This window comes from Thalia democratica, chromosome 5, assembly GCF_965202585.1.
Source record: "Thalia democratica chromosome 5, ktThaDemo2.hap1.1, whole genome shotgun sequence".
Taxonomy (NCBI): Eukaryota; Metazoa; Chordata; class Thaliacea; order Salpida; family Salpidae; genus Thalia; species Thalia democratica.
In genome coordinates, this window is record NC_139169.1 from 61,544,712 (window position 1) to 61,563,629 (window position 18,918).

Sequence of the window (18,918 nt, forward strand, 5' to 3'; positions counted from 1 at the left end):
TTGCTAACTTATACTTTAGTCTTACCAATTTTTTTTTCACTAGAATATTAAGTTAGTATTTTTTAATATTTGAACATTCAACTTCTATTCTATCTTATGGAATGCACAAATTTTGTGATTGCAGTTAAAATACTTAATAATTTTATTCACAAATTATAAATAACGATACCGTGTGTATAAATAACTATTATTTTTATAAAGTAAACATGTAACAAAATAGTAATAATGCTTGAAAATATTAAACAGTTAAATGTTATTATTTTACAACTACAATAAAATTTATTTAAATATTAAGCTATAGTTACAATTTCTCAAAACTACTGTTGCTTATTTTTCACAAAATTATTTTTATACAAATGTATAAAGGCTTGATTATCAAATGATTTTTGATAAACCTTAAGGTTACTCAAAAAAGACATTTATTTATATTTTAATTTTCTTAGCACAGTATAAGAAATGGTATCAAGGTTTAATTTAAAGTATTGTATGTATTTACTTGAAATATTTTGTTCGAACAACTTTTAAGAATTCATCAACAAATATTTTGTAGAAATTTAAATGCCTTTAATAAACTTTAAATTCTGCACTTTTTTTAGTTGTCTTATATTTATTATTCGATATATATAATCATAACTTAATTTTGTGTTTTAGTATATTAATGTAACTTTCATCCAAAAGTTTTCTTAAAATTAAATATGTACAAATATTCTGTAGTATTTTTGTACAGTTTTAAAGTTAGTCATTGATAAAATAGTTAAAATTATGATAAAATATTTAAGTACTTTATTTAAATCATCTTCTTAAACTGAATTATAAGCTTATCGTTTTTCTAAACTTAAAAAAATTATAATGATTATTAACTTTACAAAGAAATTAACAAATTATTAAAGCAACTTTGCTGGTATGGTACGCTATTTTTAGTTAAAAAACACTCTGTTAAAAGGGCATGTTTTTAAAGTAAAAGAGCAAAGTATTACATCCATAATTATTTTACTGAACTAAATTAAAAAAACAAAAAAATAAATGAACCATTATTAAAAACAAATATTTTACAATTTAATTCTAATGAAAATAGCGAACAGTTCAGTTAAACTTTGCATACCCCATAATTGAACTATAGGAATAAAAATAAAAGTAAAAATATACAAAGTTTAGATAAACGAAAATGTTAAAAAGGGCACTTAACGTTTACATACCCTATGATTAAAACATAGAAATAAAAACTTCCTAAAAAATCATAAAATTTAAGTAAACAAAATAATGAACAGTGCTATTAACGTTTACATACACCATTATTAAGTATAAATGTAAAATAGCAATAAAAAAAGGGATATTAATGAAAATAAAGAACATTCTAATTGAAAACATTTCTGTTAGTGTAGGTTGTTGTTTTGGTTTAGCAGACAACTTTTGTTGCTCTTTAATTCTTTTTTAAGAACTGTGAAAAATTTTAAAAGATGATTTTAGCTGATTGAACTGTTTACTGTTGTATTTGCTACCAAGAAATGTCTAACGCAAAATGCTAAACAATAAGTAAGCAAGAGTAAGATTCATTACCTTAAACTAGCTTTTTTAAATAAACACAGTTTAATAAAAGCTTGATCAATGTTTTCATAGGTCTTCACATATTCGAAATAAAAAGTTAATTACATGAACTATATAAATTCTAAAGGTTGAAGGAAATAGTACAATGTAGATATAAAATAGTTTTGTGGCTTGAATAAGTTCAAAGATAAATACTTTCATATAAATACATATAATCAATAAATACTCAAGATTTCGTACATAGTTTTTATTTGTCGTATTTAAATTAAGAATATTATAAACTACAATATCATAAACTTTTATAAACTGGTATAAAAATAAATCATTATTAAAGTTCTGTAATTGTTTTTTAAGTTTAAATTTAAAACATTTCCCAATATTTGAAAATAAATTATATTTCTTTTATTTTTAATGATATACGAATACCAAAAACAATAATCTAAAAGTTTATAATAAAAATGTGACATTAGACCGTAAATTTAATATATTTGATAAGTTTTCGATGCAAGAAAATATTCAAAATCAAGTCAAAATAGATTACTCGTGTTTACCAAAGTCTATATAATATTTTCACATTTTAGTCAAAGCTTTGATCTATGTTGTAGCATTGAAATATAAAATTAATCCGGTCAATCGGTTATAAGCATTACAATGATTTGACACATTAATCCGATCAGCAACTCTTAACAAAACAAAATCTTTAAAGGCGAGTCAATTAAAATAAGACCAGCAAGTTTGACTCGTGAATTGCAATAAATACGTATATTCAATAATTAAAATTAATTTAAAAAAATTAAAGTTTAACCGGCACTAATTTTTCTCGTTTTGTCCAGTTTCCTTCTGCTAATCTGCTTCAAATCGCTGATTGCTATTTTTTTCTGCTTGTTCAAAAAACTCCGGTTAAATAGGGTCAGGCTCAGTTGGGCCGCCAGGCTTTCCATCGTCTTGGTCACCGTTTTTTTCTCCGGACTTTTTCCTTTGTCGCAATCATCTTTTGAAGTGCTTTTACTTCTTTCTGGCGAGCTGGATCGGCTCCCTTCTTCGTTCTTCTGCAAAGATAAGTCTAGCACTCGGTTGGGATTATGAGGATTAGCTTCTGCTCGGCTTGAAGGGGCTTCGGCTGTAAAACAAACAGAACATCAGTACATGTGAAGGAGATTAATTTTAGCGCGAAAGTTAAGTCGTTTTTAATGTATTTGAAGGAGATTATCCGTGGGATTATCTCTTGTGTATACGAAAAACGCTTGTATTTTTAAATAAAAGGTTATATTCTCTGAATGGGCTCGCGTACCATATAAAGAGACCTTTGCCTGCACTAACAAAACACTTTTATCTTTTAATTGAATGTTTTATATTTTGCCATTAAGTTTAAACCAAGTACAAAACAACAAACGCAATTTTAAATACGAACATTTTTACATAGTTTTAAATAATAAGTGTTAAATATTTTGTAGGTGGTTCACAATTATTTTCTTTACTGTCTTTAACTTACTTATACGTACTTATCTTAGAGTTTCAAATATATAAAACACTTTTAACCTTATAAATGTGTCTGTCATTTTCTATAAAGTAGTATATTATAATCAGTTATTTCAAATGTTTTACTTAAGATTAAAAAGTGGTTTGATTATAAAAAACAAAGTTTAAAAAAGAAATAAATTTCTATAACCTATTTTGCGCCAACTAATAACAGTTTTAACATTAAAAACTATAGTTTAATTTTCACACGCCTATTACAACTATTGTAAAGATTTTTCAAAACCCAGTATCGAATTTTATGCAAAACACAAATTTCAAATTCTACAAAATGTTTCTGAGTATTATTATTTTTACTTGCGCATTCGTTCCCTTATAATCCGCTGTTAGAACAAAGATCAGAACAAACTGAAGCTTAACAGACATGTTGTAAGCAGATTACTGGTGGAATATTAAAAGCGCTTTCGGCCCTTAATTACTCTTTCATGTATATATCTTTTTATCCGGTTACTGTTGTACACAGTGTATATGGCGTATAAACGAAATTAAGCTATGTTTGAAATTAATTGTACACATATATGTACAGTTAAGTATGATAACATAATTGTGTAGGGTAATTAAAAAGAATTAATTTGGTAATGAAGTTATAAATTTAAACTTAATGCTTTTTTCTACTAGATTTTGTATTTCAGCATAAACAATAGTATTTACACACATTAGACACTTACTTTGATAAAAATATGCTTATGGCATGTATGTTTAAACCTAACTGAATTCTTAAAAATGAATGTCAGAATTTTATAGGGACTTAAAAATCAAACATAAATTGATTTTCATAGTATAAAAACAATTAAGTTTATGAGCATATTTATAAAAACTGCATAACATATAATTTGTTTAGATATTTATCAAAGTTTTCTTTTAGATACTTTTCAACTCACATTGATCAACAGGGTCTTCTTTGCTGAGCTTTAATCTTTTCTCATCTATCTTGTCTTGATCTCTGTCAACAGATAACTTTCTCTTATTGCTTTCTTCCTCCGAAGAAATGTATTCTTTGAAATTCGAGCTGCTCGTTGAAGAACTGCTGCTCATGTGCTAAATTAGTTATGCTTGAAAATATTAATTTTATAAATTTTGATGCAGTAAAAAGTGTATATGCTCAAAGGTGAACTAAAACTTTTAGAATCTCTAAACGATTTTTTAGTATATACCTAATTAATCAGTTCTAACGTTTAAACAAAATCATAATCGAAATTATTAATACTAATGTTGACTAATAAAAATTTAACCACGAGGTTTTGTCTAAAGTTTAATGATTTAATAGTAATAATCTCAGATTAATGACATACCTTTTTAGTGTCGATTAATGATGTTTTGCACATTTTAAAGGTTTCTTCTAAATTTTTATTCAAGTTGTTTTGGGCTGGCTCATTTTTTACTTTTTTTAATGATAAAAGAGATTTAATTTTGTCTACATCTGTAAAAAGCAAAAGTGAAAATACTTCCTTAACACAATAAATATTAAACAAAAAACTTTATTATTTTTACTAAATTTTGCTAATGCTTTTGATTTCAAAGGTTTGTGACTTAAATTAGTTGTTAGTTTAGAATTAATTTTATACAATAATTTTTTTAAAAGTCTTTATATTTTTAATCATTCAAAAACAAAACTATTACTTCAACAGACTTTTAAGTGAAATTTATAAAAAAAATCTAAAATAAAAAAAAATATTAAACTTCTTGTGTTTTAATTTGGAAACACTTCTTAATACATTACAATAAAGTTTCTTACCTGTTTGTTTTGATCTACTTATTTTTCTTGATGCAGAAGTTTTATTGGTTTTAGTATTTTTGTTTATTTTTAATTCTTTGTAAACTTTCTCGCAAGCTGCCTGTATTAATAACAAAATATTTTACTTTGATAATTTTTTTTTGTAGAGCATTTAAAATGTTTAGATTTAAATATATAAATTACATAAGTTTACGCATTTAATTAGAAAATAAACTAATTAAACATTATAAGGTAAAAGGTTTTTACGATGTAATGCTCTAAAATTGTGCTTGTTTTTAAATTACTTTAAATAAATCTTTTGGTTTAGTTTAATTATTATTATATAAAACTATTGAAGATAGTTTCAAATTTTACAGATCATATGTTCAAAAAACCACTTTTAGTTTTCAACTGCATAAGAAAATCATTTTAAATATTCAAAATAATTTTAAGTAGATCAAATCATCAAGATATTTTTTTTAAACTGTTTAATTTTCTAACATGTTTACTACCACAGGAATTTACAGACAAATGAAAATTATAGATTTACAATACTTTTCGAAGAACGTAAAAGTAGTGGATTTTTTAAATACTGTTCACGTTTGATTTAAATTTATTATTTTAAAGTGTCTCCAAACATACTCAAATTAAAATAAAAACAAAACATAAATTATTTAAAGGTCAAAAAAAACTTTAAGTCGACAAAATTACGCAGCTAGAGAACTACAATCCAAAATAAAACAAATTTATTGGAATAAAAGAATCGCCTTTTACAAAAGCTTTTAAATTCGAAAAAGTTCCTTTAATATTTAACACTTGGCAGAAGTTAGCCTACACGATTGTTGTAATCGGATTATGTCATCATAAGCGCATTAAAAATTTAACGCAAGTTAATTGCAGTGCTAAGCCCAACAACTTAAGTTTAACACGATCGAATAAGCCACAATGTTGTTAAATTTTTTTTTTAACAATATGTGTCTAAATTTATTCTCCAATTTTTTGATTGATCGTTTAATTAGAGATAATTATTGCTTTGATGGTTTAATCTCAATTTAAAACCATTAATTAAGCGGCCTGTCAAAGGCTTATGCAAATTAAATTGATGCTAAGAAAAGATAAGCGTAATAACAACGTGATTAAAAATATTTGTAGTCCTTGTTTACCATTGTAAAAGGATATTTTCAGCTGAAATATTTTTTTCTATTCTAAGATCAAAAAACCAGTTTGTTTATTAAATCGCCAAGCTATAAAAAGCTAAAAAAAACTTCTTTAATCCTATTAAATGAACAAAATCAAATGTAATACACTTAATTCGGTCTTAAACTTTAATAACCGTTTGCAACAAAAACTTTTGAATAAAAAAAAACACAGCTTTGATGTTGAAGTTTTTTTAGCGCCCAGACACTTACCTTCATGTGTTTGAACCGCAGAATGATTGAAGCAGTGTATACGTCGTTGATGTTTGATTTGTTGAGGGCCCATGTTGCCGTGTACATGTAGTCTATCAGCGTTTTGAACCCTGCAAACTGTCTGGTTTAACTACATACAGAATACAGTATGGAAATTTAAGTATACTGGATTATCGTTTTGACGGTTTGTGTGATTTAAGATTACAAAATAAAGAAAGTTAAACACAAAAGAATTTAATTGTGATAAGTTTGACTTTTCTTGTTAGCAATGAAACAGTTTATAAGCCATTACTGCTTCTCTTTAATTCAAACCTTTGACAATAAAAAAAAATCATTACGATAATTAAAACGATTTTTTTTTAATCAGATCAAAACTAAAATCATAATAAGAAATAAAAAATTAGTTAAATATTCAGAGAAAAACTATTTTGTTAGTAGACAGAATTGACTAACCTACTAAAGGTACTCCGGGCAACACAAAGGTATTTTCATTCTTAATAGAACTGAACATTTTCCAAAAATAATCGCTATTTGCTGCTAATACAGATCTGTGCAGTTTGAACAATTTTCCATCGACTATCAAGTTGACATCGCAGAAAAGACCTGTAAAAAAATGCTTTTTTATACTTTAACTTTAAAATTTAACAAACTTTTGTTAAAAACACTTATACGATGTTAGAGGTTGTTAAAAAATTTGTCAAATAACACAACATTCCAAATTTAAAATTCTAAACAACTAACTATTAAAAAAACAAACTATTAGTTCTTTGCGTGTTGAATTTTTCCAGCAGCTGGTTCAAGTAGTTCACTTTTAACACGTGAGTACCCATGATTGTTTACAACAACAAACTGTAAAAATATCAATAGAATATTTAAAACCAATAGTAGATTAAAATAAAAAACTACTATACAAAAGTTCTTTAACTTCAGACAAACAAATACCTCAATTAACAGACTCAAAACCAAAACGGCTACCGTTTCAACGAGAAATAACTTCAATTGCAAAAACTGTGTGCGAGCTTCAAACTAGAAACACAAAGAAAAAACACTAATCTCTAATCCACCTTCATCTCATTTCTCTCGTTAATCCCCCTGCGAGCAGATGAGGCGCTAATCCCTCTCTCACCCCTAAAACGGGGCGGATTACCCACTGACATCTGCTAGCGTATTATCGCCATAGAAACCGACAAATCCGGTTTCCATGGGCTGAAATAAAAAATGGGTTTCAGATTTTTTTTTGAATTATCCGTTCGCTTATTTTAAAGTAGTGTTTTTATTTGAGGTTTTTATTAACTTCGAAAAGCGCTCAATCCTTGTACACTGTTAATAGAGCGCTTACGCTAATACGATGGTGATCGGATTATTGAAACATCAGCTACTCGATTTTAAGTTTGAAGGTAAACGGTAGCTTTGGGATTATCTTTAAAATTTTGTAAATATGGTTTACATATTAAGTTCAAGAAAAAAAAAAAGAATTATTATTATTATTTGTTCGAAAAATTCTCATTTACAGAATGTTTACAAGTTTGCGAATTGTATAAAAAAGAGAATAAAAACAATAAACCGGTAAAATTTTAGTTGTTTATATTAGTTTATTAATAAGATTTTTTTTTATTCTTGTAATAGTTTTGATTCAAAGATGCTGACGTAAAGTCTTTAATAACTTGAAAAAAAATTGAATATTTGTTTTATATCACTTAAAGTAAAAAATAGTAGAAGCAGACTTATTTCAAAAACTTCTTCAATAAAAAATGCTTAGGTCATTTACAAGTAGTTTTGTTTATTAAAGAAATAAGCTGAATTGTTTTTAGTAATAAGAATAGAACTAATTGTAAAAAAACTAAACTAAACGCGACTTATCCAATTTTAGAGTCTAAAGTTTTGCTTAAAATGTTATTTATCATTATATAGCAAACAAAAATAATGTGTGAAAAGGTTCTCCGAATAAACTAATTCTAGCAAAGTGTTTATTTATATTTTGACTGAAAAGGCGAAAAAACAATGTTATTTTAAATTAGTTTAAAAATATAAAGAGAATAAAAAACGATGTTTGGGAAACTGTAAATATGCTGACTAAGAAAACTTTAGTTGAGAAAGTAACATAATAATTAAAGGTTGACATGATGGATAAGAAGGATGTTAAATGTACAAATTACTTTCATAAAACTGCAGCTGTTTTAAACAGCTTGTTACATGATATTTTAATTGTTCGTTCAACTTACATAATTTGTCGGCCGATAGTTGAACTCAAAAACTTTGTAACAAGGTATAACCAATATTTTTTTTTAATTTAAACACTTTTCGAAAGCTCATGTAAAATTATCATTAAAAAAAGATTAAACTTGACCAAAAATAATTTTAAGACACTAGTTTTGAATTATTAACTTTAACCAAAGTAAACAAGTAAAAATAGATATAGTACCTGCAGAGTTGCTATAACTTACTAGAAATAATTAAACATTTATGTTTGATCTTAAATGATAAATATACTTACAATAAAAATTAATAAACAAAAATGAGAATTCCTTTTTTTTTGAACAATAAAAATATTTAGATTATTATTCAGTTTTAAGCAAAATTAAGAAAGTTTTCTCAACTAATAAAACTACTAGATACTCTATAAAACAATTAAAATGTATATATAAAGTATAACTTGTTAGTTTTACCCAGGTTTATCAAAACTTAAAAATATTTCTTTCACAGTATGAATATCTCAACTAGTTAACCTAATAAATATGTATAAACAATCTAAGTACAATAAAAGTTAAGAATGTTATATAAGTTTAAAAAAATGTATATATCAATTCTTTTTAGATTTAAATTTAATAAATTCTCTACAAAAATAATGTTTAGTACTACAGGACTATTTTTCCTTTGTATTTAATTAACTTGAATACAAATATATTGAATTAATAAATATTAAAACATTTCCGACTTTAATTTTCGATGTACTTATTTATGTAAAGTATTTAACGTATTTTTTTGCGTCGAACCTAAGCAAAACCGATTACTATTTTTAAAGAACAAAGTAAGACAGCTTAGCTTGACCAAACTTTTATCGTTTAAAGATCAAACATTGAATGTATAGTGAGACATTTTTATCACAAACCTCACTGGACTTTTTAAGTGTTTTAAATGAAAGTTTTATAGTTTAGTTTTCTTGTATACAATGTAAGCCTAAAATAGGTTATATTATTAATTTTACTAAAATCTATATAACTCAAAACATTAACATTAGTTTTATTTACACAAAGGCAACGTTGTTTCACCAAAATATGATGTTTAGGACTTTCCAATATAATTGCATAACTATTCAAAACGTATATAGTTCAAAACATGATATTAAAAAAAAACTTAATAACTTGAAAACAATATTTAGTTATTTAATGCTTATTGTTAATACTTTTAGTAAATAAAAAATAGTTTTAATGATTACCTGTTAACTAGTAATCTAACGTATCCAGATCTTATTTTGAAAAAAGAATCCAGATTTTATTTTTAAATTAATTCGTCATAGATCTAGAGAAAATTTCAAAATTCCCCCTAAAGTTTAACTTAATTTTTTTTTTGGATATGTATGAGACCTATTTTTTTCAAGATACCCTTTGAATATTCTGTTACAGAATATTCTTAACAGTATAATAATAACTAAAAGAAGCTGAAACGATTTAAGTAAATTTATTTACCTAACGGATCCATTTAATACCCGGCTGGATCCGTATAATACTTTCAAATTAGGATTCGGAACAAAAAAAGCATTATCCAGTCGGATCCAGATCCAGTAGATCTAGAAACACTTGACACGCACTTATGATAGATTTTGCTTAAATGATAAATTATCGATTTCCGATGGTTAAAAATATTCTATCTATGATAATATTATCAAAACTTGTGTAAGCTGTACACTACAGTAACGTATATAATGTTCTAGCAAAAACTATTTAATCAAAGCAACTTCATCACATTCTTAAAAGTCAGCAATTTTATGTTAAATTAAAACCGAAATAATGAAAAGTTTAAGAACTTCAGAATCATAGAGATAAAAATCAAAGTTAATCAAAATAGTTAGCAAATCGCAGGTTATTTTTAATTTTATAATGTTTTTAAACTAGCTTTGTACCTCATTTAAAGTTTTTTTGTAATTGTAATTAAAAGTACTTACTTTCAGAGTAAGACATCAACGCAGTTGCGATTTTATTTCCAGCTCTGTAATTAATATTGATTCTGAAACGGAAACATTAACCGCAGTTGCTATAGTTTGAGAAGCTATGTTTATAAAAAAAACAGGTTTTTAAAGATGGGTTTATTAGGTTTTTTAATAAAGCTGCAGTTTAAAATCGAAAACTTGTTTATTATCTTGACTTATCTATCTGAATTGGTAGTTTAATTTAATTAACTTCTAAAAATTAGTTTAAGGTATCTTTTTAAATGTCTGTTTTATTTCAAAGTTTAGTTTGTTTAGATTTTATACAACATCTTATTTTTAAAACTAATATTAAAATACAACTGAACGGCACTATTTTATTATCGCTAGAACATACTTTAAACTAAATAAACACATTTTGCAATAAAAGCCGAAATTTTTTAAAGTCGGTTGGTCAGATTTACCACAAATAGTCTTTGGCCGTTAATCAGATCGTTTAAAAAAAATAGCTTACGTTTTACTATAAAACTGTTTAAAATTCAAGTTTTCATATAAAATGTATTTATATTTTTAGCTATAAGTACAACTTCTCAAAACTAGTGTTGCTTATTTTTCACAAAATGATTGTTATAAAAATGGTTAAAGGCTTGATTATCAAATAATTTTTGATAATCTTTAAGGTTACTCAATAAAGACATTTTTTATATTCTAATTTTCTTAGCACAGCTTAAAAAAATGGTATCAAGGTTTAATTTAAAGTATTGTATGTATTAACTTAAAATATTTTGCTCGAACGACTTTTAAGAGCTCATCAAAATATATTTTGTAGAAATTTAAATGTCTTTAATAAACCTTAAACTATGCACTTTTTTTAGTTGTCTTATATTTATTATTCGACACGTATAATCATAACTTAATTTTTTGTTTTAGTATATTAAAGTAACTTTCTTCCAAAAGTTTTCTTAAAATTAAATATGTACAAATCTTCTTTAGTATTTTTGTACAGTTTTAAAGTTAAGTCATTGATAAAATAGTTATAATTATGATAAAATATTCAAGTGCTTTATTTAAATCGTCTTCTAAAACTGAATTATAAGCTTATGGTTTTTCTAAACTTGAAAAAAAGTTGTAATGATTAATAACTTTACAAAGAAATTAACAAACTATTAAAGCAACTTTGCTGGTATGGTACGCAGTTTTTAGCTAAAAAACACTTTGTTAAAAGGGCATTTTTTAAAGTAGTAAAGCAAAGTATTACATATATGACTATTTTTACTGAACTAAATTTCAAAAAAAAAGGAATTACAAAGTAAGTTATGAACTGACAAGTTATTTTATATCAAATCCAATATTTAAAACAAATATTTTACAATTTAATTTTAACGAAAATAACCAACACTTCAATTAAACTTTGTATACCCCATTATTGAAACATAGGAATAAAAAATAATATCAAAACTATACAAAGTTTAGATAAACGAAAATGTTAAAAAGGGCAATTAACGTTTATATACACTATGATTAAAACATAGTAATAAAATTCCTAAAAAATCATAAAATTTAGGTAAACAAAATAATGAACAGTGCTATTAACGTTTACATACACCATATTTAAAATATAAATGTAAAGCAGCAATAAGAAGCGATATTAATAAAAATAAAGAACATTATTGATAATTATTTACAACTAGATGCGTTTGAAAACATGTCTGTTAGTGTAGGTTGTTGTTTAGGTTTAGCAGACACTTTTTGTTGCTCGTTAATTATTTTTTGAATACTGTGAAATATTTTTAAAAGATGATTGTAGCGTAGCTTATTGTACTATTTACTGTTGTATTTTCTACCAACCATTTCCTAATGCAAAATGCTAAATATTAAATAGGCAAAAGTAAAAATCAATACCCTAAACTAGCTTTTTTAAATAAACACAATTTAATAAAAGCACGATTAATGTTATCATAGGTCTTTAAATATTTGAAATTAAAAGTTAATTACATCTACTATATAAATTCTAAAGGCAGAAGGAAATAATACGACGTAGATATATAATAATTTTTTGGCTTGAATAAAAAAGTACATTTAAAGATAAATACTTAAATATAATTAATATTAACTCAAGATTTCGTATATAGTTTTTATTTGACGTATTTTAATTAAGAATATTATTAATTACAATATCAAAAACTTTTATGAACTAGTATAAAAATAAATCTTTATTATAGATATGTAATTGTTTTTTTAGTTTGTATTTAAAATATTTAAAAACAAATTATCTTTCTTTTGTTGTTAAGAATATACGAATACTAATGCTAAAAACAATAATTTAAAAGCTTATAATAAAAATGAGACATTGGACCGTAAATTTAGTATATTTGATAAGTTTTCGATAAAATAAAGTATTTAAAATCAAGTCAACATAGATTATTCGTGTTTACTAAAGTATATATAATATTATCACATTTTAGTCAAGCTTTGATCTAGATTGTAGCATTGAAAGATAAAATTAATCCGGTCAATCGGTTATAAGCATTACAATGATTTGACACATTAATCCTATCAGCAAATATTAACAAAACCAAACCTTTAAAGACGAGTTAATTAAAATAAAATCAGCAAGTTTGACTCGTTAATTACAATAAATAATTGTATTCGATAGATAAAAAAATTAATTAAAAAAAAATTTAAGCAAAACTGGAACTAATTTTTCTCGTTTTTTCCAGTTTCCTTCTGCTAATCTGCTTCAAATCGCTGATTGCTATTTTTTTCTGCTTGTTCAAAAAACTCCGGTTGAATAGGGTCAGGCTCAGTTGGGCCGCCAGGCTTTCCATCGTCTTGATCGCTGTTTTTTTCTCCGGACTTTTTCCTTTGTCGCAATCGTCTTCTAAAGTGCTTTTACTTCTTTCTGGCGAGCTGGATCGGCTTCCTTCTTTGTTCTTCTGCAAAGATAAGTTGAGCACTCGGTTGGGATTATGAGGATTAGCTTCTGCTCGGCTTGAAGGGGCTTCGGCTGTAAAACAAACAGAACATCAGTACATGTGATGAAGATTAATTTTAGCGCGCAAGTTAAGTCGTTTTTTAAGGTACTTGAAGGAGATTATTCGTGGGATTATCTCTTGAGTATACGAAAAACACTTGTATTTTTAAACGAAAGATTAAATTCTCTGAATAGGTTCGCTTACCATTCATTTGCTTTAGTCCGCCAAAAAATACTTTTATCTTATATTTGAGTGTTTTCATTTTTTTATTTATGTTTAAACAAAATACAAAGCAATGAACGGCGGTTTTTTAATACAAACATTTTTACATAATTTCAAATGATAAGTGTTGAATTTTTTGTAGGTGGTTCACCATTATTTTCTTTACTATTTTTAACTTCATTAAACGTATCTGTTTTAGAGTTTCAGAAATATAAAAACACTTATAATCTTATAAAATTGTTTGTCATTTTCTTTAAAATTTTATATTTTTAATTAAAATTTCACATTAGTTTGTTTTAATAAATTTGTTTATACGTTATAATACTTTCTAAAGAAAACTTTAGAAAATAGAAGCAGAATTTAACCAAAAACACTAATATGGTTTACATTTAGTAAGGCTTATGTCTTGATAAGTTACTGTTAACTAAAATAGTTTTTTTTAATGACGAGATAAAAATTATGTTGATAGCATTTTGTTGCTTAAACTTTGTAAATTAATATCAGCTCAAACATTTATTTATGTGCAAAAGTTATTTAAAATATTTTACTCTAGATTAAAAAAGTGGTTTCATTATAAAAAACTAAAGTTTTAAACAGACTGTTTATTATTTTATTATACTTGACAAGGTCGTAATTTTTTTTGCCACTGAAACCTTGTAGTGAATAAGATACTTAAATTTGCACTAATATTATTATTTAAATTAGCTCTTAACATTCCAGTAAATTGAGCAATGTTTTTTGATTAAGACAAATAAATATAAATTTTCGTTTAAAAACAACTATCAAAACTAAAAAGCATGTGAATAATTTGCTAATAAATATTGATTAAAAGTTAACAATAAGAAGAATAATAAGAATACTAAATATTATAATAAACAATTGATCGTGAAACTGTTTGAAAATATTTAATATTAAGTAGTATGAAGTGTTTTGTAGCTACTAAGAAAAAGTTATAAAACTCTTTTTTGCGCCAACTAATAAAAGCTTAAACACTTTAAACTGAATTTTCACTTTCCCACGCCAATGAAAATTATTTAAAAGATGATTTTAAAAAAATTCAAATTTCATGTAAAACACAACTTTTAAATTCTACAAAGTATTTCTGACTGTTATTATTTTTACTTGCGCGTTCGCTCCCTTATAATCCGCTGTTAGAACAAAGATCAGAACAAACTGAAGCTTAACAGACATGTTGTAAGCGGATTACTGGTGGGAGATTAAAAGCGCTTTCGGCCCTTAATTACTCTTTCATGTATATGTCTTTTTATCCGGTTGTTGTACACAGCGTGTATGACGTATAAAATAAATTAAGCTATGTTTGATATTATTTGTACACATATATGTACAGTTAAGTATGGTAACCTAATAATGGTGTAGGTTAATTAAAAATGAGTTGTTTCAAATTATTTATGAAGTTTAGAAATGTAAACTTAAGCTCTATCTACTAGATTAAATATTTCAGTATAAGTAAAATAGTATATTACAAACACTTTAATGAAAATGTGCTTATGGCATATATGTTTATACTTAACAGATTAGTTAAACATGTCAGAACAGTCCAGGTTAACCAGCACAAGTAAATTTTATAATCAACCTAAAAAAATTGTAACAAAACATTGTTTGTTTAAATATTAATCAAAATTTCGTATTAGATACTTTCCAACTCACAATTATCAACAGGATCTTCGTTGCTGAGCTTTAATCTTTTCTCATCTATCTTTTCGTGGTCAAATGATAATTTTCTCTTATTGCTTTCTTCCTCCGAAGAAATGTATTCTTCGATATTCGAGCTGCTCGTTGAAGAACTGCTGCTTATGTGCTGAAATTATCTATCATATTTATCTGTTTAGTTTAAAAAAAAATAACTTTTATCTAGTAAAGTATATACATATTCAAAAATACATTAAGATTTTAACATCTTTAAATGTTTTTTATCAAGCTAATTCCAAATCAATTTGTATAAACTTATACACAAACAACTAATTTTCGTTTATTAACAACTATCTCGTCTAATAAAAATTTAACCACGAGATTTTGTCTAAAGTATAGTAATTAAAAAGTAATAATCTCAGATTAATGGCATACCTTGTTATTGTCGATTAATGATTTTTTACACATTCTAAAGGTTTCTTCTGTTTTTTTATTGAAGTTGTTTTGGGCTGGCTCATTTTTTATTTTTTTTAATGTTAAGGGAGAATTAATGTTGTCTTTATCTGTAGAAAATTGAAGTCTTAATACTTCATTGATACAAAAATGTCTTACACTTAAATTTTAGTTTTTGAGCTAAATTTTTGCTAATACTTTTGATTTCAAGTTTATTTGATATAAAATAGTTGTAGTTTAAAATAGTTTTCATACAAGCTGCTTAAATAAAGCTTTTATATTTTCAACCTTGTAAAAACAAAACTATTATTTTAATAGACTTTTAAGTGAAATTTCTAAAAATCAACTACATTTGAAAAATTTTTAAAGTCTTCGTGTTTTTTTTTGCAAACACGACTTAATACATTACAATAAAGTTTCCTACCTATTTTTTGTGATCTACTAATTTTTCTTGATGCAGAAGTTTTATTCGTTTCAGTGTTTTTGTTTATTTTTAATTCTTTGTAAACTTTCTCGCAAGCTGCCTATATTAATTGAAAAATATTTAATATTTTAATAATAATTTAAATATTTAATTTTATTTTGTAGACTAAAAGATATGAATTACATTAGTTTAGGTGTGAAATATGTTTTCAAAACGTTGTAAGGTAGAAGTTAGTTTAAGTTGTTTACGATTCGATTCAAAATTTTAAAACTATGATAATTAACTAAAATTATTTTATGTTAAACTTTAATTTAAGTTTAAATATTATTTCTTGAAAAAATCGAAAAAACTTTCCATTTTTTCAAGCAAACTATTCATTAAAACTTTTATTTTATTTTTAATTGCATTAGAAAAACATTAATAATATTATTAAATTATTTTAAGTAGTTCAAATCATCAAGATAACTTCTAAAAAACTATTGAAGTTTTAATATTTAATGTTGCACTACATTCTGTAGAGAATTAAAACTTAAAAAAACACAGCTTTGATGTCGAAGTTTTTTTAGCGCCCAGACACTTACCTTCATGTGTTTGAACCGCAGAATGATTGAAGCAGTGTATACGTCGTTGATGTTTGATTTGTTGAGGGCCCATGTTGCCGTGTACATGTAGTCTATCAGCGTTTCGAACCCTGTAAAGTGTCTGGTTTATGTACATACAGAATACAAATTGAACATTTAAGTATTCTAGATTATCGCTTTGACAGTTTGTCTGACTTAAGATTACACAATAAAAATAATTAAACACAAAATAATTTGATAGTGATGAGTTTGACTTTGTTTGTTTTAGCAATGAAACAGTTTTTTAAGCCGTAATAGTTTCTATTTAGTATAAACCTTGAAAGTTAAAAATGAAAACAATTATTACGATGATTAAAAGACTTTTTTTAGTTTAAAATAACAATAAATAGTAACATATAAAACATTTGTAAAATATTCAGAGAAAACTATTTTATAAGTTAACAGTATTGTCTAACCTACTAAAGGTACTCCGGGCAACACAAAAGTATTTTCATTTTTAATAGAACTAAACATTTTCCAAAAATAATCGCTATTTGCCGCTAATACAGATCTGTGCAGTTTGAACAACTTCCCATCTACTATCAAGTTTACATCGCAGAATAGATCTGTTATAAAATATTTTTTGTACACTTTACCTTTAAAGTTAAACAAAATCAAACAGAACAAATACTTGTGTATTTTATCTTTTTTTTTAAGCACAATTTTTACTTAAAGGATTCAAGACCAGGAGATACCAAACAAAGTTTTAAAAAATAAGTTAAAGCAAACATTAATGTAAAACTTTTTATATTTACGTTAATCAAAAACAAACTATTAGTTCTTTGCGTGTTGAATTTTTCCAGCAGTTGGCTCAAATAGTTCACTTTTAACACGTGAGTGCCCATAATTGTTTACCACAAAACCTGAAAAAATGTATATATTTATAACTGAAAAAAAAACACACAATAATTTACAAAGCAAAAACTCTAACTTCAGACTAAAAATACCTCAATTAACAGACTCAAAACTAAAACGGCTACCGTTTCAACGAGTAATAACTTCAAGTGCAAAAACTGTGTGCGAGCTTCAAACTAAAAACACAAAGAAAAAGCACTAATCTCTAATCCACCTTCATCTCATTTCTCTCGTTAATCCCCCTGCAAGGAGATGAGGCGCTAATTCCTCTCTCACCCCAAAAACGGGGCGGATTACCCACTGACATCTGCCAGCAGATTATCGCCATGAAACCGACAAATCCGGTTACCATGGGCTGAAATGAAAAAAATGGGTTTCAGCTTTTTTTTTGAAAAATCCGCCCGCTTATTTTAAAGTAGTATTTTTATTTCAGTTTTTTATTAACTTCGAGAAGCGCTTAATCCTTGTACACTGTTAATAGAGCGCTTACGTTAATACGATGGTGATCGGATTATTGAAACATCTGCTACTCGATTTTAAGTTTGAAGGTAAAAGGTAGCTTTGGGATTATCTTTAAAAATATATAAATATGGTTTACTTATTAAGTTTTAAAAACAAAAAAAAAATTACAACTTTTTATTCAAAAAGTTCTCATTTACAGAATGTTTACAGGTTTGTGAATTGTATAAAAAAGAGAATTAAAACAATAAACTGGTAAAACTTTAATTATTTATATTATTTTGTTAATAAGAATTTTTATTATTTTTGTAATAGTTTCGAATCAATGATGCTGACGTAACGTCTTTAATAACTTGAAAATATTTGAACTTTTGTTTTATATTAATTAAAGTAAAAAAAATAGTACAAGCAGATTTATTTTGAAAACTTCTTTAATAAAAAAAGTTTAGGTCATTTACAAGAACTTTTGTTTGACAAAAAAGTAGTTTGTTTAATTTAAATGTTAAGAAGAGAACTAATTTTTACAAAATAGAACTAAGCACGATTATTAAATTTTGGAGTCGAAAGTTTTGCTAAAAACAAGGTTTAGAATTTTATAGCGAATAAAAACAAATATAATATAAGAAAAATTTTAGGTTTAAATTCTTATAATAAACGTGTTCAAGCTAAATGTTTATTTATATTTTGACTGAAAAGACAAAATAATATTTGTACTTCAAATCAGTTCAAAATAAAAGGAGAACAAAATAACAATATTAGGTAAACTGTAAATAATTTGACTAAGAAAACTTTAGTTGAGAAAGTAGCATAATAATTAAAGTTTAACATGATGTATAAGAGAGGTGTTACTTGTACAAATTATTTTCATAAATCTGCACCTGCGTAAAATACTTACATAAATTATTAATTGCT

General features: G+C 25.4%; 2 protein-coding genes across 3 annotated transcripts; both read right to left on the bottom strand.

Moving 5' to 3' along the window:
• Positions 1-2,016: 2,016 nt before the first annotated feature.
• Positions 2,017-7,214, bottom strand: LOC145837033 (uncharacterized). Of its 2 annotated transcripts, XM_082944801.1 has the most exons (8): positions 7,147-7,214; positions 6,962-7,053; positions 6,658-6,807; positions 6,205-6,314; positions 4,817-4,916; positions 4,374-4,501; positions 3,963-4,119; positions 2,017-2,665 (listed from the first exon to the last, which is right to left on the bottom strand). In XM_082944801.1, the coding sequence occupies exons 2-8, from the start codon at positions 7,032-7,034 to the stop codon at positions 2,346-2,348; spliced, it is 1,038 nt and encodes a 345-aa protein (XP_082800927.1). In that variant the 5' UTR covers positions 7,035-7,053; positions 7,147-7,214; the 3' UTR covers positions 2,017-2,345. The 2 variants fall into 2 exon arrangements, with proteins under 2 accessions (XP_082800927.1, XP_082800928.1); XM_082944802.1 differs by lacking the exon at positions 7,147-7,214 and having other exon boundaries at positions 6,946-7,051.
• A 5,672-nt stretch (positions 7,215-12,886) lies between these two features.
• On the bottom strand, positions 12,887-17,554 carry LOC145837078 (uncharacterized). The gene is made up of 7 exons (XM_082944848.1): positions 17,465-17,554; positions 17,109-17,258; positions 16,654-16,763; positions 16,073-16,172; positions 15,631-15,758; positions 15,214-15,364; positions 12,887-13,355 (listed from the first exon to the last, which is right to left on the bottom strand). Exons 1-7 carry the CDS (start codon positions 17,535-17,537, stop codon positions 13,030-13,032), a joined length of 1,038 nt encoding a protein of 345 aa, XP_082800974.1. The 5' UTR covers positions 17,538-17,554; the 3' UTR covers positions 12,887-13,029.
• Positions 17,555-18,918: the final 1,364 nt, after the last annotated feature.

Excerpts from the sequence above, each read along its gene's own strand:
- LOC145837078 (XM_082944848.1), bottom strand. The coding sequence starts at position 17,537 with ATGGGCACTCACGTGTTAAAAGTGAACTATTTGAGCCAACTGCTGGAA. Across the intron at positions 15,759-16,072 it reads TAGTAGATCACAAAAAATAG|ATAAAGACAACATTAATTCT; the intron begins GTAGGAAACTTT and ends AATTTTCTACAG. Across the intron at positions 15,365-15,630 it reads CATTAATCGACAATAACAAG|CACATAAGCAGCAGTTCTTC; the intron begins GTATGCCATTAA and ends AGATAATTTCAG.
- LOC145837033 (XM_082944801.1), bottom strand. The coding sequence starts at position 7,034 with ATGGGTACTCACGTGTTAAAAGTGAACTACTTGAACCAGCTGCTGGAA. Across the intron at positions 6,315-6,657 it reads GCCCGGAGTACCTTTAGTAG|GGTTCAAAACGCTGATAGAC; the intron begins GTTAGTCAATTC and ends GACAGTTTGCAG. Across the intron at positions 4,502-4,816 it reads AAGTAGATCAAAACAAACAG|ATGTAGACAAAATTAAATCT; the intron begins GTAAGAAACTTT and ends TGCTTTTTACAG.